The sequence below is a fragment of the Notechis scutatus genome, chromosome 1 (genome assembly GCF_049901735.1).
Source record: "Notechis scutatus isolate UNSWTSFEM ecotype Mainland chromosome 1, rNotScu1.2, whole genome shotgun sequence".
In the NCBI taxonomy this organism is placed as follows: domain Eukaryota; kingdom Metazoa; phylum Chordata; class Lepidosauria; order Squamata; family Elapidae; genus Notechis; species Notechis scutatus.
This window is the reverse complement of record NC_142009.1, coordinates 196,057,336-196,074,900: the sequence shown is the minus strand read 5'-3', so window position 1 is coordinate 196,074,900 and position 17,565 is coordinate 196,057,336. Positions and strand designations below refer to the sequence as shown.

The 17,565-nt window shown below is 33.5% G+C and overlaps 1 protein-coding gene across 4 annotated transcripts in view; it reads left to right on the top strand.

Annotated features, from left to right (window-relative positions):
- The window catches only part of PSMD14 (proteasome 26S subunit, non-ATPase 14), a 110,067-nt gene that overhangs the window by 55,055 nt on the left and 37,447 nt on the right, over positions 1-17,565 (top strand). For 3 of the 4 annotated variants that reach the window (XM_087949860.1, XM_026674417.2, XM_087949861.1), the window contains 3 exons: positions 1,016-1,069; positions 9,719-9,794; positions 11,377-11,429. In XM_087949860.1, coding sequence (XP_087805986.1) covers positions 11,382-11,429 — 48 coding nt within the window. In that variant the 5' untranslated portion in view covers positions 1,016-1,069; positions 9,719-9,794; positions 11,377-11,381. Of the gene's footprint in view, positions 1-1,015; positions 1,070-9,715; positions 9,795-11,376; positions 11,430-17,565 lie in introns of all 4 variants that reach the window. The other variant, XM_026674415.2, reaches the window with a different exon arrangement.

Here is a 17,565-nt window from a genome sequence, read left to right as displayed (position 1 = left end):
CTTAACACAAGGACTACCTGTAGTTCATTTAGCATATTTTAGCATAAAATATTTTCACTAGTTATTTCTCAGAAGTTATTCTTGCCAAGAAAGCTGTTGGATGCCTTTTGCTTTTGTTGCTGTGACAACATTATTTAACTCCATTATTATAATTTCTGTTCATTTTTTCTGTATTTCTGCTGTAAAAAGTAGATTTGAATGCAAGAATGCAGATGTAGTTCTGTAGATGTACAGATAGATCTGAAGGATTCAAAAATAAAGCATTTCCGTTTACTATCTTTTTGCCTATAATATCTTGCCCTGTATTCATATAGGTAATCTTTGGTTAACTGTTACTTCTTCAGTGACCATTCAAAGTTCAAACAGCTCTGAACAAGTTGTATTTATGACCGGTCCCCAAAGTTTCAGCTGTGCTAGCACCACTGCTATCACATGATTGCCATTCAGCAACCAGCTTGAAGTTATGATGGTTGCAGTGTCCTGCAGTCATGATTACTGGTTTTGACCTTCTCTGCCAACTTCCCACAATCAAAGTCAATTGTACCACCACCACCTTTTCTCTCAAGGATCCCAGCTACGGAGTATGAGATCCCGGGGATCTTATATTCCATAGTGTGTGCCTGCAGCAGCCACCCACCCTCACCCAGCATCAACCATTACATTCTGGCTGCGTTTGTGCTATGACACTGCAGTCACCCACCCACAAGCCTGCTTGCAAGCTGCCCAGGACTTGAGATTTCCTGCCAGCTTCCCCATTGACTGTGCTTGTTGGAAGCCAGCTAGAAATTGTCAGGTGGTTCTCATTGATGAGTTTTGGTTAAGGATGGCAATACAGACTGCTGGGATTGCTGTTGCTAAGCAACATAGTCATTTGACATTATGCTTTACAACCACATTGCTTAGCAATGGAAACATAAGTCCAATTGCTGTTGTTAAGTAAGGTATACTTGTACTTTAAAACTCAATTGACTTTGTTTTAAGATATATTCAATTATATATTGTATTTATCTTTCAGCTATTGTTGGAGTACATTGTGTGAAGTTTGTCCCATCTCAGTGATTTAGGACAGGTAAAAAAAGTAATTTTTCTATTACTCAGATTTGCACAAAAATGTGTTTCTATATCTGTATAAAGTCCTCTGATTTCAAGGTAGCAAATGAAGTGAATTACCTCAGTGTTTTTTATTTGCATTTTTGTAACAAGCATGTGTTTTATTTTGTTTCTGAACAAACAAGCAAAATTTAAAAATTAAAGAGGGGGGAAGTAGAGCAAAATTTGGGCACCAAAATCTATCACTAGTTCTCTGTTTCAAATAAATAGCTCACTCGGAAGATTAAAAAAATGCTTGGTGATAATTTGTTATACATTCTTATCTGCCTCATAAAGTCTGACACAGGGATGCCTTCATAGTAAGTGTTAGTTAATTGGGATATTTTAACTGGATGAAGAATGAAAACTAGGAATGTATAATGTAAAATGCTCAAGGTAATTAGGAAGTCCTGTTGTGGACAGTTCTTGGTGCTCATATTCATCAGTTATTAATTTTTGACAATTCAACAGCATTATCTATGTCAGGGGTCTCCAACCTTGGCAACTTTAAGACTTGTGGACTTCAACTCCCAGAGTTCCTAAGCCAGCAAAGCTATGTCATGTAAAAATATTAAATGTCATTCAGGATTTAGAAATGCAGGCATTCTGTAACAAATAGTTACAGAAACTTGATAATCATCCACTATTTAGAATACCATAGATGCTGGTCTACAGTTATCTTGGCTGTTGAGATGAATTGTAAAATCATATATATTCACCCCAAATTTACCAAACATTTATTATTAATGGGATTCAGATAACATGCAAAGTAAAAAAACCCATCAGTCTAAATACACATTCATTTATTTTATGTCTCATGAAGCCCTGCTTTGTTTTTAGCCTAGTTTCCTGGGTGAACACATCTGTCTGGCTTCAAACAGAACATTAAGCCAGTGTATTGAGCACTATATCCATTTATATCTGGTAATTAAATGGAGGATAGAATGCTACACTTAGTGTTTCTTTTGGCAACTGTTCTTCCATGTTTGGGAACTCAGTCCTCAGTAATTCATAAAACAAATCTCTTAGTAGTTTTAATATGTTGATTTTAATTTATAAACTTGACTTGGATAAGAATGGAACTTGCCCAGTTAGTTCAGCTTATATTATAGAGACAGTTTGATTGACTTTTCCACCTCTCAATACACAGAATAGCATGTATTTCTTAAATAAACAACTCTAACTTTATTTGCCAAATTGAAACTATTTTCTTTTTTAGGCTCTATGATAGTCTGAGATTTTTTTAAAAAAAGTTTATTTAAGCTTGATCCATAGTATGTATTAAGAGACCTAACTCCAAGATGAAATAGCACATCTTCCTCATCATCATCATATATTTCTGCATTCTGCCTTTCTGCAATATTTTAAGATATTTTATTGCATTAAACTAATTAGGAAGAAAAGAGAAAAACATATATTGTTTTCTTAACCTGAAACTAACTATCCTATTGGTGGAAGTGGGGTAGAAAAGAAAGCAGGACCTGCAAAAAACTTTTTTTTTAAAATTTTATTGGTTTTTAAAAACAAACAAAACATAAAAACATCAAGCTATCTTCCATAGGTGTACATACAATGTGCCGGTTGGTTTACAAATTGTTTTGTGCTTCCATTTCGTAGTCTTCAATTACAATTACATTACATATAATCTCATATTGTCAATCAAAAATTAAATACCTTAGTATCATTATTAATCAGTCATTTGACTATGCTTTTATTCATTCATGTTTTACAAGATAACCATAATTTACTTAATTTATTTTATAACAGTTCATATTATCATCCCAAATCTATCCTAAAATCATTTTGTAGTTATAATAAGAAAGAAGTACATCTTTATATATTTATTATTTTCTAAAAATCTACATATTTCATTACTGTACTTTATTGTCTAACCATTGATAGAAAAGATCCCAAATTTTATAAAATTGTTTATCCTCTTCTCTAATTTCAAATGTCAATCTATTCATTTCAGCACATTCCAATATTTTCTTAATGATTTCCTCCTGTGATGGTATTTTCTCATTTTTCCAGTTTTTAGCAAATACAATCCTAGCCGCTGTTAATACATTTACAATCAGGTATTTCAAGCCTTTACTATATATTTCAGGTAAAATTCCCAATAGAAATATCTCTGGTTTCAAGTCTTTATGTTTTTTTGTCATTTTTTCCAATCACATGTGGATTTTAGTCCAGTATTTTTTAGCATCCGCACAAGTCCACCACATATGGTAATATGAGCCAGGTGTCTGATGACATTTCCAACATTTTTCGGATTTATTCTTGAACATTCTTGCTATTCTTGTCAGGGGGAAATGCCACCTGTAAAACATCTTATACAAATTTTCTTTATATGCTGTTGACATTGTCATTTTATAATTTTGAGACCACAATTTTTGCCATTTCTCTAAATCAATCCCATATCCAAAATTCTTCCCCCAAGCAATCATAGTTTCTTTAACTTGTTCTTCTAGTTTAATTTCTAATAGATATCCATACAATTTTTTAATCACCTTTTCATCAGTACCTGTCAAAATCTTATCTAAGTCAGTCAGTTTATCATAGAAACCTTCTGTTTTAGAATCTTTATCATACCTTGAATGTATTTTGCATATGAAAACCAATTCATCTTTATACCTTGTTCCTCTAGTTTTTGCATAGATTTAAGTTCACCCTTTTCATTCAGTATTTCACCATATCTAACTGTTTGTTCCTTTTTGTATATTATAGGATACGAGAATGCTTCAATAGTCGATAACCAGACTGGAATTTTCAAATAACATTGTCTTTTAATCTTCTCCCAGTTTAACCACAGAGACTCCCGTATATAATGTCTTCTAAAATACCCCTGTGTTTTAGTTCCTTTATACCATAAAAAAGCATGCCACCCCAACAACAAATCATGTCCTTCTAATGTCAACAATCTAGCATTTCTTAATGTTATCCATTCCTTAACCCACATCAGATTTGTAGCTTGGTAGTACAATTCCCAATTAGGCAAACCAAATCCTCCTCTAATTCTAGCATCTTGCAAAAGTTTTAACTTTATTCTCGCTTTCTTACCTTGCCATATATATTTCAACACAGTTTTATTTAAATCTACAAAGTAGTCTTTTCCAAGCCTAATTGGAATTGTTTGAAACAAATATAAAATTCTGGGTAATATATTCATCTTGATTGTTGAGATTCTCCCTATTAGTGAGAGTTGTAAGTTTTCCCATTTCGCCAAATCTAGCGCTATCTGCTGTTTAAGTTTAATATAATTATTCTCTTTTAATGTACTACATCTTGCTGTCAAATATATCCCCAAGTACTTGATCTTATTCGTGACTTGAATTTTCAATAGGTCTGCCAGTTCTTCCTTTTGTCTTAATAGCATATTCTTTGTCAAAATCTTTGTCTTATCTTTATTTATTTTCAAACCAGCCACCTTTCCATATGTCTCTTATCTTTTTTATCAGTTTTGATGCTGTTTCTAAAGGGTCTTCTAAAATGAAAACCAGATCATCCGCAAATGCTTGCAGCTTAAATTCTTCCTTTTTGATTTTCATTCCTTTTATATTCTTTTCATCTCTAATATTTCTGTTTAACACTTCCAAAGTTAACACAAACAACAAAGGTGATAGTGGGCACCCGTATCTTGTTCCTTTTCTTATATTAATAGAGTCTGTCAGCTCTCCCTCTATCATTACCTTTGCCGTTTGCTTATAGTATATAGCTTCTATTGCTTGGATAAATTTTCTAGCAAAACCCATCTGTTCCAACAGTAATAACATGAATCGCCAATTCACATTATCAAATGCCTTCTGTGCATCTAGAAATATCAGAGCCATTTGTTTTTCAGGATGTGCCTCGTAGTATTCCAAGGTGTCCAAGATTACTCTCATATTGTTTTTAATTTGTCTCCTTGGCAGAAATCCATTTTGATCAGGATGGATAAAATTATTTAAATATTTTTTAAGTCTTTCTGCCAATATTGAAGCAAAGATTTTGTAATCTGCATTTAGTAGAGAGATGGGTCTATAGTTCTTAATTTGTAATGAGTCAGCCTCCTCTTTAGGAATAAGTGTAATATAGGCTTCTGACCATGATTTAGGTATCTTCTTCTTTAACATAACTTAATTCATAACTTCTAGCAATGGAAGATTCAACGATTCTTGTAATGATTTATAAAATTCTGCCGGAAGTCCATCTGGGCCTGGTGCCTTTCCATTATTTTGCTTCTTGAGTGCTTCAGTTAACTCCATCATCGTTATTTTGCTTTCTAACATTTTCTCAGTCTCTTTAGGTATCTGAGGTAAATTAGCATTCTGTAAGTACTGCTTGACTCTTTCTTCAATATTCTCTTGCATATATTATTTCCCATAGAAGTCTCAAATGATTTCCTTCTTCTCTTTGCTACCATGGCAAACTTGGCCTTGGTCATCTATTAATTGCAATATTTTCCTTGATTCTTTCTCCTTTCTCAATTTGTATGCTAACCATCTACCTGGTTTGTTTGCGTCTTCAAAGTAGTTCTGTTTAGCACCTCTAATTTTCTGTGCTAATTGTTCTTTTTCTATTTGACCCATTTTGTGTTTAATTATATCCAGTTTTAGCTTGATGTCCTTTTTCTGTGGCATTTTCTGTAGCTCTTTCTCAAGTCTTTTATGCTCATCCTCTAGGGCCTTAGAGGCTAGCCTTTTCATAGTATTCCTTTTCCTTGTATAGTCTATTATCAAGCCTCTAACATATGCCTTCATTGTATCCCATACATTCTGAATTGATGTATCTTCTTTTTTGTTTTCTCTAAAGAAAAAGGCCAATTCTTTCTCCGTCCACTGTGTGAAGTCTTTTTCCTTTAAAATAGTATTATTTAACGTCCATCTAGATCTTCTTTTTTGTCCTTTCCATTTAATTGTCATTGGATTGTGATCTGCCCAAGTACTTGTTTCAATATTTATTTCTTGAATGTTAGATATTAATTCTGTTGACATCCATATCATATCTATTCTGGACCATGATAAGTGTCTATTTGAATAGAAGATGTATTGTTTAGTTTTAGCATTTCTTTCTCTCCATGTATCTTTTAGGTTTATTTCATCTACCATTTTAAAAAAAGATTTGGGGAGAGTCTTTCTGTTTTGCTTCATTGTTTTCTGTGCTGTATAGTCCAATTTGTTGTCTACAGTTCCATTAAAATCTCCCATCATAACTATATTAGCATAGTCCAGTTCAATTATTTTCATATGTAGTTTTTTGTAGAATTCTTCTTGTTTGTCATTCGGAGCATAAATTGCAATCAGGAGTGTTTTCATATTATTGTCCATTATTTCCACCATTAGTATTCTTCCACCATCATCAGTATAGGTAAATTTTGCTGGGGTGGTCTCTTTAATATATAAAACCACTCCTCTTTTCTTACATTGGGTCAAGGAAGTAAATATTTTCCCTAATTTTGGCTGTACCAACAATTGTTCATATTGTTTTTTAATATGTACTTCTTGTAGACAAGTTATATCAAATTTTAATTTCTCCAATTTATGAAAGGTTTTCCTTCTTTTAACGGCTGAGTCCATTTATATTAATTGTAATCATTTTTTTCTCTTCCATGGTTATATTTTATAGTTAGGTTTAGCAGCTCTCGTAGATCTTAATTCACATTGTTCTTTGGCTTCCACCTTTCCACCTACTGCGCCTTCTTCTTTTTCAGTCGCCATTTGGCAGTCCTCTTGGAATTCAATTAATGAGATCTCTTTTTCTGCCTCTTCCTCTTTCCTTCCAAAAAATTCTGTATAAAATAATTCCGCTTTCTCAAGTGAGTCAATTCTGTGTCTCTGTTCTTGCCATGTGAACATTAAACCTTCTGGAATCAGCCATCTATAATTCACCTCTTTTTAAAGTAGCATTTTAGTTAGGAATCGGTATTCTCTTCTCATCTCTCTCACTCTTCTGGGTATTTGTTTCAAGACCACAATCTCCTTGTCTTTGTATTTCAATGTTTTCTCTTTTGCCACTTGCAATATTTGCGTTTTAATGGCTTTCTTTGTAAATCTAATGTGAACTTCTCTTGGTAAGCTATTTCTCATCGCATATCTTGTGAAGACTCGATAAACCTCATCTATTCCATCCATCATCTTCTTTTGGGTTATTTCCAAAGCTTCAGCCAGTATTTCTATCATTATCTCGGCTAGGTTTTGTCCTTTTTCTTCCTCTACGTTTTGGAATTTAAGATAGAATTCTGATCTATCCATCTCCCATCTCAACATACCACTTTTATCTTGTTCAACCACCGTTTATTATCAATATCTCCAATCTTCTTGTATCTTTGTTTATCTTCTTCAATTTTTTGGAATCTCTCATCATACTTCAACATCATTTGTTGGATGTTCTCCACTTTTTCATCAGTTTTCCCTATTCTTTGTTCAATGTTCTCTGTTCTTTGTTCGATGTTCTCTATTCTCTTTTCAATATTCTCTGATCTTGCTTGAATATTTTGAATTTCTTGCATAATCATCTGCAGAGTCACTTTTTCTTGTTCTTTTTCTTGCTTTAACATTGTCTGTATTGAACGTTGTCCTCCAGATGGTGGAGAGGAAGAAGTAGAAGTTGAAGAACCAGGAGCTGTGAATTTCCTACTCATTTTAAGCAATTCAAAATCTTCAGGTTCTTCTAAACCTTAATCCAATTGTGAAGTAACCAATTATAGTTCAAAATAAAAATACTAAAAAAAAGAAGCCCAATAATAATAATAAAAAAGGGGAAAAAAAGAGAGGACAAAATTTCTTCAGGTTCTTGTATACCTTAATCCAATCAATAGTAGGATAAAGAAAAAGAGCTTAAAAAAAGAAAAAGGAAAAATTCTTCAGGTTCTTCAACACCTTAATCCAATTGAAAGGTCTCAAATAGAAAAAAGTGCATAAGAATAAACCAAAAGGGTAGATGAAAAAACAAAAATACCAGGAAAGGAAAAAAAAAAGGCTTTTAAGGCTTTCCCTTTAAAATAAAAAGCAAACGTAGAGATTGGACTTCCAAAAAAAAAACAAAGAAAGAAAAACAAAGACAAGCTCCAACAAAGCCAAAAACCCAAATAGTTATTACAAAAAAAAGATAAAAAAATACAATAAAGCTGGAGAGGAGGGATAGCACAACTTAGGAAAAGTAAAAAGGGCACACTGCACTTTATTTAATTATCCAAGGCTCTTATTATAGCTCTCTTCTCCAAAAACTTATCACCTTTTCCCCCCCTACATTTCAACACCAGACTCCAGCTGTTGATAGAAACCCAGAAGAGCACCTGCAATAATACTCTCTCATGCTCTTCTCTCTATCTTAATCAAATAGCAATGTCCTTGAAAAAGAGTCTCAGTTCTTTCTTTCTCAGCTTTGTCTGGTCACAGGGAAATAGAATATTTTCAAACCTCTAGTTGGCAGTGTTATAAAGTTTCTTTGCTCTCACCTTTCCCCCTCCTTTTCCGAGCAGGATATAATGAGAATTAATTTTTTAAAAAAAGATATTTAAAAAAAAAGAATTAACTAAAGGGAGCCTCTAGCCTAAAATATTACAAAATCAAAAAGGAGAAGAAAAAAATAGATATGAACGAAAAAACCAGTCCAGTTTCAAAATACAAGATCGTAAATAGAAAATCCAGCAATGAGAGAAAAAAAACACATTACTTTGACATTCCTGTTTAAAATCGCCGCTTAATCACTTCTGTCAAAACTTTTACAGATTCTTTCTTTTCCTTAGGGTGTCCTTTCAGATCTTAGAGAAAAAAAAAGTTCACTCTTACAGTACAGCTGAACCTCTGGGTGGAAGCAGATCTTTTTATACTCAAGAGAACTGGCACCAAAAGACCTGCTTCCTACCCACCTTCTCCCAAGCAGGGAAAGCAGGGAGAATATTTCCAATATTTGCTTCCAGTTCTCTAATTTTACAGAGATTGGAGAAGTAATCATAGAAATCCCACTCCCCATTTTTCTTTTGGAGGGGGGGTGGGGTGTTTTTTTGTTTTTGGGAAAACTTGTACAGGTAGTCTTCAACTTAACCAGCACAATTGAGCCCAAAATTTCTATTACTAAACAAGGCAGTTGTTAAGTGAGTTTTGTCCCATTTTACAGTTCATTTGCCACAGTTGTTAAACAAATGTCATTAAGTAAATCTGGCTTCTCCATTAACTTAGCTGTCAGAAGTCGGCTGGGAAGCTTACAAATGGTGGTCACATGAACCCAGGACAAATTTCTGTTGTTAAAGGAATCACTGAAGTTGTTCAATTAATAACACCATTGTTATATGAGTCTGGCTTTCCCATTGTCTTTGCTTGTTAGAAGGTTGCAAAAGGTGATCACATTATCTTGGGACATTGCAACTGTCATAAATGTGAACCCGTTGTCAAGCATCCAAATGTAAATCATGTGACCATGGGAATGCTGCAACAGTCATAAGTGTGAAAAATGATCATAAGTCACTTATGATGCCGTTTTGCTTCAAACAGTCACTAAGTGAACTGTTGTAAGTCGAGGACTACCTATATAGGTTGGGTTGTCTTTTTTTAATAGAACATTCTTATACTGTAAAAGTTTGCTTAGAATTGATGTTTCAGTATATAAAGGTTTTTTAAAAGATATCTTGATTGTTACTTGTGTTTAGTAGAGCTTAACTTTGCATCTAAACTTGGAGACTCCACTAAATACTGGAAAAACATTGTAGAAAAAAAGCTGAAAACCAGGTGAGTACAATGTAAAATTAAGTACATGAACTTGTTTCCTTAGATATTCATGATAGTTCTACTTAAATTGCTCAAAAATGTCATTCTAGCATCAAGGATATTGAGATGGGCTGTGGAACTATTTGTGTGTTCGGTCTCAGTTCAGCTGATGTGTTATGAATAAAAATAAATTTTTATTGATTGATTTTTACTGAAATATTCACATTGTATTAATTAGATCCTTGATGATCTGAGATAATTAACTTTAATTAAAAGTAATGAGAATTCTTTTGGATTGTGCCCTGTGGGCATGATTATAATTCTAAATAGTTTTTTTTCATCTTTAGGGAAACCTTTAGTATTGTTAAGTTTTTACTTTTGTCTGGCTACAGTTAGACATAATGTGATAAGACAAGAGATATAGAGAGCAGCATGCAGATACAAATAGATATTAACCTATAACTTCAGCTCATCTTGCTTACTGCATTAAAGTTCATGAAAAGCACTTATTGATTCATAGCAGCAGCTACATCTTTTGCCTTGGAAGCTGTTCCCAGTTGTCTCTGCTTGCATGTGCATGCAGAGCAGCCTCTGTCCTGTTGTTTCAGAAGCATCTCCTAAAGGTTTGGGACAGCCCTCTTGAATACTGTATTCAGTCTAACTCACAGTCCAGGTCACCAGGACCAGCCAGATGTTGGTAAACTACTGCTCCAAGCAATTCTAGCCAATATGGACAATGGTGGAGACTTGGGCTGTTCAAACAAGTTGAATGAAATGTTCCTTTAAATCATTTGCACAGTCTTGTTGAGGAATACTAGATGTTTTTATTCATCCAGGAGTCAGCACTTGGTGACATGCTAATAGTATTAAAAATGTTTCTAGTCATATTACCATGTTGCATGTTAAATATTTTACTATTAAAGCAATATAACAAACAGCAATGAGATTCATTTTCTTTCCACAGTATTTCATATTTAATGATATATGCAACAACTATGTAGCCCTTAATATTTTAACTAAAGGCATTTAATGTTTACTTTATGGTGTTCTTTTGGTGTAATGAGTTCATTAAAAAAAGCTTTTGATGCTAATTCAGAAATCTAATCTGTTCAGTGTCTTTCACATGCAGTTTTGATGCTAACTGACAAGCTGTAAGTTAATTAGCACAGAACTTACTAATGAGGATGTTAAAAATCTTCACTTTTGAATTATTTTTATATTGATGTGTTCTGGATAAATTGAAGGAAATTAATCTGCTGGTGTTGAGTTTTCTTTGGTTTGCTGTGCAGATGCTTTTGGGGGTAGGTGGGATCAGAGGAGGAAATAAATGAATTTTGCAATAAAAAAGGGAGTTAAACAAAAAAAGCTTATCTTTTTTAAAACTGGGGATAACCCAAAATCAGTACACTTAAAGTGCAGTTGTTAATTAGTATGGAAGACAGCTTCTTGAATTAATATGTGGTGTTAATTAACAGGAAGTCTGATGTTGTGTTGTAATTACGACCAATATTTTTGACATAATGAGTGACTGAAGGTGAATTTTATGGAGAACAGTTTGGTAAACACATTAGAACCTAGGTATGCTATCTGTTTGTTTCTTTAGGAAATATGGATCGACTTCTACGACTTGGAGGAGGAATGCCTGGTCTAGGACAGGTTAGTATCCAGATTATCGGTAACCTTTTCTGAATTTAAATTACAAATTTAAGTCTTGCCCCTCCCTGGAAAAATAACCATTTGAGGAATTACAGAATTACAATTCCAGAAATTGAATGTATAGTAAGTGCAGAAAAGTAAGCATATGTTTTTGATATATTATTTGTCTCATTGTAGAAGAGTACTTGCACGTTTGCTGCAACAAAACATTGCAGTGTCCTCCTTCACCTCAAAGTTTGACCCTGACTTTAATTTTCCAAACAGAACTTATATTTGGTCACTTTTATTAAGAAGCAAGATCTTTTTATTTGTGATATATTATTATATATTGTGATCCATCAGGTACTGGAAAATTTCACATAATTTTATAAACAAAATCCTCCATAATTAGTTAGCAGATGTTATTCTCAAACCATTTTTGTGTACTCATTTATGCCGCTGCAACAGGACTGTCACTTCTGCTCTATCACCTCAAAGTGAGATACCAGATCTGCCCCAAAGTGTCAATAGAAGAATATCAGCAATAGAACATAATCACACCATTGGATCCAGCTATGGAATACACCATCTTTTTCACTCTTGTAATCAAGATTAATCTTTCTCATCATTATAGGAATGACAATTTCAATCATGTTATTGACTTACCCATATCAACAGTAGTTGAGAAAGATGCTCATGGATGTTTATACAACTGCTATCCACTGGTTTCAAAACAGATAAATTATACCAAATAGCAATGTTGATTTTATTAGTGTTAGACAGATTACTTACTGTCATTTTTAAATTTATAAATCGGTCTTATAGTTTTGCATATTTTAAAATATGATCTACAGCAGTAATAAAATTGTAAGAAAAAATTATCAGAACTATTCAGCCAACAAGTAATCTAATGAATACTTGTGTATTTTTTAATGTAAATGTAAAATGCCTCAGCAAAAAGGAGTGTTCATATATGATGCTGAAAGGAAAGCAAAACATCTCTCTCTTGTGAAGACTTTCCAAAGTAAAAGTGCCACCACAGAGAAGGCTTGCTGTTTTGCAAATGCATAATGTATTTCTGATATTCAGAACTATCAATGCACTTCTGACAATCTTAATGCATAAGCAAACTTTACAGGTGAAGGTATTCTTTGGCAGTGGAGCTAGATGTAAAACTATTCCTTTTGACTTCATACTGTAAGCTGAGTTTATATCTCTCCATATTTTCAATTATAGACTTTCTGCTTTAATACAAGGTAGCTTAGGATACAGATATTTCACTGAATTTTTAGGACTGTGCTATTAGGTTAGGTATTTACTTTGGGACAGTGGTTGTGCAACTAATCAAGAGTATAGTGTATTACCCAAAGCAAAGCTTTTCTTTTTAAATTTTATAGCAAGTATTTGCATTTTGCACTTTCTTCCAGGTGTTTCTCAGTGAATACTATTTAAAGATACATTTTTAACACTATGCAATTGGAACACTTCTCCTGAGCCTCATTCTTTAACACAATAAGAGATTCATAATTATTGAAGTTTTTCTTAGTCAGAAAATTAGGAAAAGAGACACATGCTGAATTTAATATATTAACTGTTACTTTGTTCTTGTAATGCAGCATGGTGTAATGGTTAAGGTGCTAGACTAGGAGTGAGGAAACCCAAGTCCTCTCTTAGGCATGAAAGCCAGATGTGTATCCTTGGTCCAGTCACTTCCAGTTCAGTCCTAATCAGCACACCACTCTGCATAAGATCTTGTTGCATCATGTACTGATAGCTTTCTTCTAAGAACAAAGTGACACAAATAATAAGTAGACTCTGCAATCAATCATGCAAGACAAATACTAGGGTAAAAGCCTCAACTTAGTTGTTTTTTGTCTCCTGTGGGGATCTATTTTGATAGTGCAGCTTTGTGATAAATAAGTCAACATATTTTTAAAATAAGCAAGAAAATTGGTAACTATCAGCCTCCTTTGGTTAAGTAATGACAGCATCGTTAAATTAATCTCTCTCATCATGACTGACACCTTTTTCTAAGGTGTATTGTCCAAGATGTGAAGCTAGTCCAATTTGTCCAGGAGGGCAGAAATCTAGAGGCAACTTGTATCTAAACATGGAAGACTGAATACTGGTTGCCTGGAGCCTCTGATTGAATGGATACTGTACTGTCATTCCACTTACTGCAAAGCATTAAATCTTTTCAAAGAAAAGTAAAGAATTTTGTTGAGTGTTTCCATCCATGCTATGTCTCATGCTGGTCTGAAGTTTCTCAAACGTTTGAGGACAGATTTGGGGGGGTTTCAGACAATAAGAGAATGGTCTCTTCCAGCTTCAGTTAGTTGAGGCATCCACTAAAATAAGTCTTTCCATGAGCATAAACACCTTAGGGGTGCTATCTGCAGTATTTTCTTTCATATAGAATATTATTAATGTATGGAAGTATCTGAAATACAATTGAACAACTGTAGAAACAAGTCTTGGATAACATGGGAGAAAAATCCTGCTTATAGCGTGTTGAAGATATTTTTTAGACTAAAAGCCGAATAGAAGTCCTTTGGAAAATCATGAAATTCTGATGCATTTCTGCTTGTTAATGGCCTAACAGCAAAATAAAATGACTTTCATCCATTGTTCCCTGCCTTCTAAAAACTATTCTGGACAATCAGAGGATTCAACAGAGAAATGGTGGTGGCATGTAGTATGGAGAGCCCCAAGAGAAAGGAGAAATTGAGGGTAATGACACAATTTTTCTGTAAGCAGAGATAGATGCGCAAACAAATGCCACTGTTGTAATAAGAGTCCATATCATGAATATTGTAATAATAAATTACAATTTACATGTGAAAATAGATTTTGAGTCTCTTTTACTTACAGTATATCCATGCTTGGATTTGGACTCCATCATCACTTACAGGGCTGTACAGGATTGTTAATTTGAGGATTTCTCGGAGGATTTTTGTACCTTAGTAGGTAAACTTGGAAGGTGAGCAGAGTTGGTCTGGTTAGCATTTCTATAATGGACCACAATCCCAGGCTCTCGGTTCATCTGGGATTTTGAAAAAAAAAACAGACGCCTAGGAAAACCATCTATGCAATTCTGCCAAGAAAAACGGCATGGATGCAATCATCAAGAATTAAGCTGAATTTTTTACTTTTTATCTCAAGATTAGATTTAGACATGTGACTGTTGTAATTGGTAGGATTTTAGCAATTTGAAAGTTGCAGTTGTAATTATGCATGCCAGCTATCCTTGGGACCTCACAGAACTACCAATGTTACATAGTCTTCCTATGTTTTAAAAAGATTATTTTGGGTTAAAAAGATTATTTTGGGTTAAAAAGATATGCCTCATTGATTACATATGAATTGTTTTCTATTACTGTATAACAAATTCTCTCATTCAAATACTTTCTTTACTTTTGAAGGTAAAATGTGTTAATGGCTTTATCTCCCAGAGCATTTTAACGTGAGCATTGTATGTATTGTTCCCTGTTTACCCATACAATTTAGAATACAGTAAATACTGGTAATAAAATATTTATAATGTTTAAAACTTTTCTTCATGAAAAGTAATGCACATTATGTTGGATAAACTTCTATATGTGTGATCTGTTAAGATGTGTTAAGATTTAAGTAGAATACAGCTTAGTTGGTTATAAACTATATATTTGTATGCCCGTGACTGACTTGAACTGAAATTTTTATATATATATTTCTAAATTTAAAAGCAGCTTATCTAAAATATTGCATACTATGTAAAGTTGCATAATTATGACAAAAGTCTAGATAAACAATTCCAACATTCAGCATACATTTTTAGAATTAGACCCAAACTATTTTTGAAATTTTCTCAGTTTTTGAAAGCAGTTTACTTTCTTTACCAAAGAATTCCTATTGTTGCAAGAAAACAAAATAATATAGCTACAATTGTGTGAAAAGAAACTGCTCCAGTATAGAAGATTGACAAAAACATGTTAATTAGTACCACTTTCTGCCATACCTGTCTGTTTCAAGAAAGCATATAGAAGTCAAAATCTGACCTGTCACATGTTTTTGAGACAACCTGGATATTTTTGTGATACCCTTTGGATTTAGACTAACTGGATATAGTTTTGCTGCTCCTGGCTATGACCCACTATATATTTTTGATTATCAGCTGAAGGCCTGTGCATTCAAGCTTTAGAAGTGAGCACTCTCATATCTCTCTTTTCTGTGCCCAAGAAAATACTCGCCTATAATAAGCCAAGGTTTGTTGAATTCATAGTTTGCTTGCAACTAAGTTTCCAGAACATTGATTTTGGATTGGACACTACATATGAATGTGACTATTACCTCCTGGAGAAAAGGGTTAATGGTCTTTTAAACTAGTTGATTGCACTTTTTCTGAAACAAATACATATTAAAGAAGGTAGGATATGGCTAAATTTTTCAAGAGCTAAAAATGTTTTCATGAATTGTATTTTTTTTAAGTTAAAGTTCTAATACATACACAGTATTCTGAACTAATTTTTTTTTGTAACAAACATGCAGAAGAGCAAATAATTCTCACTTCCCAAATAGCAGATGTAGGTATGCATGCTTGTTCATAACCTTTATAATGAGCAGAGTTAGAACCATTCTCTTGTTCTTACATTTTCTGGTATCCATAATGTACACAAGGCATGTGAGATATAGGACATAGCTATACAATTGCAGTGTTCTCAGCAATGGTTCAGAATTCACCCATGTTATCTGGTAAATTTAAATTGAGAGTTCTTGCTGCATTTCCTCTTCTGAATTTTAAAATGTCATTTTGAGTGCACAATAGCACTGACAGCTGGTGACATGATGACGTGGGTGGGTAAATAACCCAGAGTAACACTGTATACAGCCCTCAAAAAGAGTAACTGAAACGCTAAAAAGTCTGTCCTTCATTACAGAACACTATATCTTGTCATATTTGCTTAGTGCAACTTCAGTTCAGTGCTTTAAATGGTACCCAGGGGGAATAGCTAGAAAGGTAGATCTTTTATTTTAAAAATGAGCATGGAGGAGGGGTGACCTGTCTCTTAGCCGTGTTAGCACTTCTACTGGAAATAAAGAAGCAAGAATTGCAAATAGCTATTTTGTTTGAATAATCGGCTTGCCAATTAGCCATCAAGTGCTTCCATCTGTGAAATTGTTGATCAGATGGGTTGGTTGGGACACTTCCAGATTAGGGCATTGTACATGGCACTTGAAAACTGTCACTTTGAAAGGTTTCAAGAGCTGCACTGCTTGATGCTGTAGAATTGATAAAACCTGTAGCACTTAAAAGACCTGCCACTGATCTAAAAATCTTGTTGAATCTACTGGTCTAATATATGTAGATCTTAACCCTGTAATCTAATTTCATTTTGGATTATGTAATAGTAATGCTTTTTAAAAGTTCTAAATGTAAGGACTTTTTCTTTTAATATTACAAGAGTAATAGAGTAAGGTTGCTTTCAGATACTGCCTTAGGCCTCTCATTTGAAAGCTTTATGAAGTTTAATATTTCAATAGACTGATGTATTAGGAATTCCTGTAATATCTTTTGCTTTGCCATTTATCTGCTTACAGATAATTTTTGTATTTTTATTTAACTGTAAGGACATTTCTAAAGCTGTAAAATAATAAATATGATCAGTCAGATTTAAAAGATAGAATAAAAGACATATGTTAAATAATATTGGTCCACCTTTTTTCCTAAATAGTTTCTTGGGGGGAAAAAAAGCAAGATGAGGAGACTTTTTATATTGGTCTTATTATGCTGAGACTGTCTTTTTCCTGTTCTGCTCTTTAAGTAAAATTTGAAAATATGAAGTCCACTTGCTCCTAAAAAGGAGAAAGAAAAGAAGAAGAAGGAAACTTGCTTCTAGCTTACACATTTCTTTTATGTATTGGGCTAAGCATATTGGGCTATCCTATGCACTACAAATCCTCCTTTGAAGACAGGAAAGAATGTCTTCTGCTTGACAAATGTGGACTGAATCCCTATCATCCTTAAGTGCTTTACTTTTGAATTTAACTTCTTAAGTAATATAACTGAGTTTAAATGTTTTTAAAGTTTCCCCCCCCCAAAATAGAAATAATAGAAATCTGTATAAATATTGAAATAATCCGACAATGAGGCATAGGCAACCACTTGTAGCCTTTTTTT